Source organism: Notolabrus celidotus, chromosome 18, assembly GCF_009762535.1.
Source record: "Notolabrus celidotus isolate fNotCel1 chromosome 18, fNotCel1.pri, whole genome shotgun sequence".
Lineage (NCBI taxonomy): Eukaryota > Metazoa > Chordata > Actinopteri > Labriformes > Labridae > Notolabrus > Notolabrus celidotus.
This window is the reverse complement of record NC_048289.1, coordinates 6,113,880-6,119,951: the sequence shown is the minus strand read 5'-3', so window position 1 is coordinate 6,119,951 and position 6,072 is coordinate 6,113,880. Positions and strand designations below refer to the sequence as shown.

The window sequence follows — 6,072 nt, the reverse complement described above, 5'->3', positions numbered from 1 at the left end:
TTCTTCATTTGAAACGCTCTCCTGATAGATCAATCAATCAATCAATCAATCTTTATTTATATAGCGCCAAATCACAACAAATATTATCTGAAGACTCTTCCCAAACGGATCAGGTCTAGACCGTACTCTATGTTCTATTATTAACAAAGACCCTACATCAAGACAGGATAAGATCCAGTCCCATCTTACAGACAGGACTCAGTCTGATCTCATCTTAAGCTGAGTTACAGTGGCAAGGACAGACATCCTTTAACAGGCAGAAACCTCCAGCAGGACCAGACTCATGTTAGACACACATCTGCATGAGAGCTCTGACACCTCAGACAGAAAGGCTCTGAGGAAAGAGGTGAGGACAGCAGAGAGGATCACTGGGGTCACACTGCTATCTATCGAGGAAATGACTCAAAAGGGAAGCAACCAGCATCCTGAGACACTCCACTCAACCCAGGCACAGACTGTCTCTCTTGACTTCAGGCAGGAGATACAGGAGCCTGTGCAGCAACACTGTCAGGTTCATCTTAATCCACCATGAGCATTGCACCTCACAGTATTTAGCAAGTTACAGTGGCAAGGACAAACTTCCTTTAACAGGCAGAAACCTCCAGCAGGACCAGACTCATGTTAGACACACATCTGCTGAGACCGTGTTGGAGTTGGAAAGAGGGATAGAGGAGTTGAAGAGAGAGAGAGATGATAGTGATGAGACGGATTGTAGTAGTAGCTGTTGTTGCTGGAGTCTGGAACGTCCACAGCAGCAGCGACTCTGAGGAAGCGACAAGACAAGAGAGCTCAGGGACTCCAGAAAGGTCTATGGTCAGTCCCTTTATGGGACAGGAAGAGTTGAAGGAAGTGATAGGGGGGTTGGGGGAAGGGGGTGAGATAGGATCCCAGTGTGTCAGTTCCCCTGGCAGTCTAAGCCTATAGCAGCATAACTAAGAGCTGGTCCAAGCCTGAGCCAGCTCTAACTATAAGCTTCATCAAAAAGGAAAGTTTGAAGCCTACTCTTAAAGTAGAGAGGGTGTCTGCCTCCCAGACCCTGAATGGTAGATGATTCCAAAGGAGAGGGAACTGATAAATGAAGGCTCTACCTCCCATACTCCTTTTAGAGACTTTAGGTACGATAAGCAGCCCTGCATGTTGGGAGCGTAGTGTTCTGGAGGCGTAACAAGGCACTATGAGCTCTTCAAGATACGAAGGTGGCTCACCATTAGGAGCCTTGTAGGTCAGAAGAAGGATTTTAAATTCTATTCTAGATTTTATGGAGAGCCAGAGGTAGAGAAGCTAGTGGGAGAGATGTGCTCTCTTTTCCTAGTTCTAGTAGTTTTGGACCAGCTGAATAGTCTTTAGAGACTTATTAGGGCAGCCTGATAAAAGGGAATTACAGTAATCTAACCTCTAATCCGTCAACATTGGAACCCGACTTCATGCTAACAGGACTTCAGGTGTCAGCACTGACAGATTAAACAGTGTAATTATCTACAGATGATATATCTACTGAAGATGTGATTGTTTTCTCTGTAGCATGTCAGAGTAATGGAAAAAAAACACAAAGAGTAAGAGTGTGATTAACAAGGTTTTTATTTTAGTTTAAACACCACAAACTGGAAAAACATCACAAGAGGAGCACACTCTGTCCCTTCTTTCTCCTTCTCACTGCATTCAGACACCACATCTGCTTCCAGCTCTCCAACCCGTCATAGACCAAATCAGAGGTCTCAGAGGTCTCAGAGGTCGGGCTGACAGCAGTGTGCGATGGGACTAGACTGCTCGCAAACGGGGTCATGAAACCGAGTGAGGGTCATGGGAGTCAGAGACAGACGCTCGGATGCTCAGGTTCCTGCTGTTCAGATCAGAAATCCACATTCAGCAGGTGCCTGAGAGGTCAGTTAACCAAAGGTGATACATGTAGTAAGAAATATGAGCACTAAATCTACTCAGAACAGCACAATGAGTGTAACAAAAAATACTGTAACCGTCACAGTTTCGTCCCTTAGAACATGACGTGTTCCCGTTATGTGTTCCGGTTATGTTCACACACAGAAAACAACAAAGTGTTGACTTCAAGTTTGACGGCTGAGTAAAGTTGGCCTGCAATGATTGCTTCGACCAATCACAGATCTTCATTTCCTAATGAGTCAGGCGAAAGCACATTTCCTAAGATCTGACAGATACAGACGAGTACAGTCAATAACAACTATAACTGTGTAATAACTGTTGGTCACCATGTTGGATCAGTGGTTATTAATTAATGGAAATAGAGTACCTAAAGCTTACACAAGAGATCATACAGTTGTTGCGCTGAAGCAGCAGCTCAGGGTAGAAATAGGTTTGATGAACGAGATGATCTCGTGCCTTTTTTTTTATCTCTCTACTGCACTGTGATTGGTTAATGTTGGCTTCATTCATTTTTCTCAACCAAGTGGGTGTAAAACAATGTCAAGTTTCAGATATTGGTTACGTTAAAGTAGGGCTGGGCGATAAAAGGATAACGATAATTATCAGGAAATTACTTTTCTCAATATAGATGCAACAAATGTAGGATAAAACGTTGATATATTTAAACCTGTAATTACTCACTCCAACCACAGGTAAGGGAGGGGGCGCTAGTGTGTCTTAAACGCTAATTCCCACCCAACATTAAACAGAAGAAGACGGCATGGAACAGCCAATCATGTTGCAGGGTAAGAGGTAGGAGGGGCTTAAAGACGTTTGGACATTTGTAAACAGCTGAAACGAGCGACAGCGACACTGAAGAAAACCAACCAGCAGAGTGAAAACACGCTTGATAAGAAAGACCACTAAACTGCATTAGTTAAGATATTTTGGATATTTACTAAACTACTAAATCCAAGAGACAAGCTAACAAACCGTCTGGTTTCTTCAGCTTTCACTCAGGAGAAAAAAATCTGCCTTTAAAATGATATGAAAGAATGATTTTAAATTTATTGTGAAAATTATCGATATCGACCGATATGAAAAATGTTATTGTGATAACATCTTTTTCAATAACGCCCAGCTCTATGTTAAAGTACCAAACTCCCTGATTTGGTTTGTACAAGATTTTAATTTGGGTTCACGCTGACAGATTGACATCATAAGTTCAGTCTCTGACCTCTAACCAATCACAGCACAGCAGAGCAGGACTGGACATGACTCTGTTAGGACAGAAAATAACACTGACCAGGTCGCTTTGTGCAGCAAAGACAATAAAGGGTTACAACCTCGATTAATGATACGTGATCAGTTTTATGAGAGAGCAATACGGATCATTCCTCTTTTATGGTTTGTTTAGAGGCTTTCGAGCCTTTAATGGAAGGATAGCACAGTGAAGAGAGCAGCGACGAAACACGGAACCAAACCCAGACATTAGCTTTGAGGACGAGAGCTGCTGTAATTACACAGTACCATAAACAGTATTTGCAGCAGTCTGCATCTCGTTTGTAACCACCGTGTAAAGTTACTGAAAGACAAAATAATCTATGATAATATTAGTGAGTTAATGTCTCAGTAGACAGGAAATACACATCGGCTTCTGCTGCTGCTTTGCTTCAAGGCAGACACAAATATAAAAACAACAAAAACAACACACAATGTTAGGTCCCACATTTTCCTTTGTCACATAATAAGCAAATAAAAAAGACCAAAATATAGAAAAAGGGCCTCTAGTTGTTTGTACTGCTCGTTATAAGTGGTTAATTTTTGTATGAGTCCCGAGTTCATGTTTGCGTTCTGATGTGCTGGATTAATCTGGTACTCAAACCTGTGAGATGAGAAGGAGCTGTTGAGCATCGTTGAAGTCTATTCAGTCAGTGTGTCAGACATTTGTAGTTAGCGTATAGCTCTAACACTGATCGATAAGGCTTTGAGGATAATCAAGCTTTGATTGATGGATTATGTTTCATTATGTGATGTTTCTAACGTCTAACTCTCTGGGACTACTCTACAAAAACAGCTCATGTAAAAAGTAGAACTGCATGGCAACATAAAGAGACGATGTCACTCGTGCTGTACAAACTGACGGCTCACATGTCTGCCGGCTAAGCGATCTGATAAGTCGGGGAGATGCAATAAGGTGCGTTTGGGACAGTAGACGGTCAAACATGTGGGCCTGAAGACGAACAGCGTTACTCTCACAGTACAAAAGGAAATGAAACCTACACATCCATGAGGAGGACATTTAGGGAATGTTGTGAAATTAGTTTTTTAAGGTGGAGGTGATGGGAGGTGTGGTTGTTTGGGTGGGGTCTGTTTAACCCTCTCTGGCTGTGACTCGTGGTTCAGCCAGGAAGCTGTGGATGATGTTGCTGATGGACTCCACTCCCTCTCCCTCCATGATGGTGCGGTGGTCTCCCTCCACAACATGGACTGACACTTTGCCGTCACACACCTACAGTCGGAAAAACAGAGAGAACGTCTTCAGCATTCACTCATACAAGGACACAAACACTGTCCTCTAGGGCCCCTAAAATCCCCCCTCCCCATGTGAAAGTTCACTATCATCACTCTCTCTCTCTCTTATTCTCCTCAATCCCTCTTTCCAACCCCAACTCAGTCTCAGCAGATGGCTGTCTAACATGAGTCTGGTTCTCGAGGTAGGAAGTTTTTCCTCTGCCTGTCACTTACTTTAATTCTCCTTGTCCCATTAAAGTTACTAACCATAGACCTTTCTGGAGTCCATGAGCTCCCTTGTCTCGTAGGTTCCTACTGCTGTGGACGTGCCAGACTCCAGCTGCTACAACCTATACTATCCGTCTCACCACCATCATCTCTCTCTCTCTTCATCTCCCTCTATCCCTCTCTCCAACACGGTCTCAGCAGATGTGTGTCTAACATGAGTCTGGTCCTGCTGGAAGTTTCTGCCTGTTAAAGGAAGTTTGTCCTTGCCACTGTAACTTGCTAAATGCTGCAAAGTGTTCTGCTCATGGTGGATTAAGATGAGATCAGACTGAGTCCTGTCTGTAAGAGGGGACTGGATCTGATCCTGTCTTGATGTTGGGTCTTTGTTAATAATAGAACATAGAGTACGGTCTAGACCTGCTCTGTTTGTAAAGAGTCTTCAGATAACATTTGTTGTGGTTTGGCGCTATACAAATACAGATTGATTGATTGAGTTACCTCGCTGAGCTTGTAGTCCCCTCCCAGGCTCTGTCCGTATACGCTGCTGGCTTTGGCTCGCAGTAGCGTCACATTGCCGTGATATGTCGTCGCAGGCTTGTAGCCCTCAGCAGCCATCAGCTTGTGGTAGAAGGTGCTGGCTGCAAAGTGAAGCATGTCTTTGCTGACGGTGGTGTAACTGGAGGCGATCAGGTCCACTGCAGCGTTCACTCGGGCTGCAAGGTCTGACAACGGGAGGAGAGCCTCTACAAGCTGCAAGTCAGGAGAGGAGAGGATGAGATCTCATGTTTGATACAGTCTATGGATGGACATCAGGACTCTTCACGGACACAGTTTAAGAGTCTCGTTTGATTGGATGTTCGTACCTTGTTGTACTCGATGCCTGTAAACTGCTGGATGAAAGCACACATGGCTTCAGTTTCAGCCTCAGACTCTTTCCCTGGTGTCAGCTTGGTTCTGTAGCTCTGCAAACAAAACAAGACACTTGCTCAATCTTATCTACGATCCCACACATGTCAGGCTGTCTAGAACTACAAAATGTAATCAAATATTTTAAACAGTGTCATATTTGGGACTAAATAAAAAGTATAAACCCTTCTTCTAACCTGCGTGTACGCTGCCACGTAGGAGTGTGATCCGTCAAACAAGAAGAGGTGCTCCACCGGCTGGTTCTGTATCTGGAGCTGACAGCACATTTCAAACGCCACACAGGCGCCAAAGGAGTACCCGACAATCCGATACGGCCCGTCAGGCTGCACCTGTCGGATGCAGTCCACGTAGTATGCTGCCAGAGACTGGATGCTGTCCAGAGGAGCAGCTGGAGGAGGACAGATCAGACAAAGTGAGATTATAACAGCAATAAAAGACTCACAGATACACACTCAGATTTTTACATAACTGAATATGCAAACCATAGATGTGTCGTCTCTCAGGAGCCTGAATAAGCAACGTTTGTGA

General features: G+C 44.1%; 1 protein-coding gene across 1 annotated transcript in view; it reads right to left on the bottom strand.

Moving 5' to 3' along the window:
- Nucleotides 1–1,560: 1,560 nt before the first annotated feature.
- Nucleotides 1,561–6,072, bottom strand: part of fasn (fatty acid synthase) — a 38,699-nt gene continuing 34,187 nt past the window's right edge. Inside the window, exons 39-42 of the mRNA XM_034707711.1 lie at nucleotides 5,721–5,932; nucleotides 5,481–5,579; nucleotides 5,116–5,367; nucleotides 1,561–4,387 (exon numbers count right to left, since the gene is read on the bottom strand). Of these exons, the coding sequence (XP_034563602.1) occupies nucleotides 4,250–4,387; nucleotides 5,116–5,367; nucleotides 5,481–5,579; nucleotides 5,721–5,932 (701 nt within the window). The 3' untranslated portion in view covers nucleotides 1,561–4,249. The remainder of the gene's footprint in view (nucleotides 4,388–5,115; nucleotides 5,368–5,480; nucleotides 5,580–5,720; nucleotides 5,933–6,072) is intronic.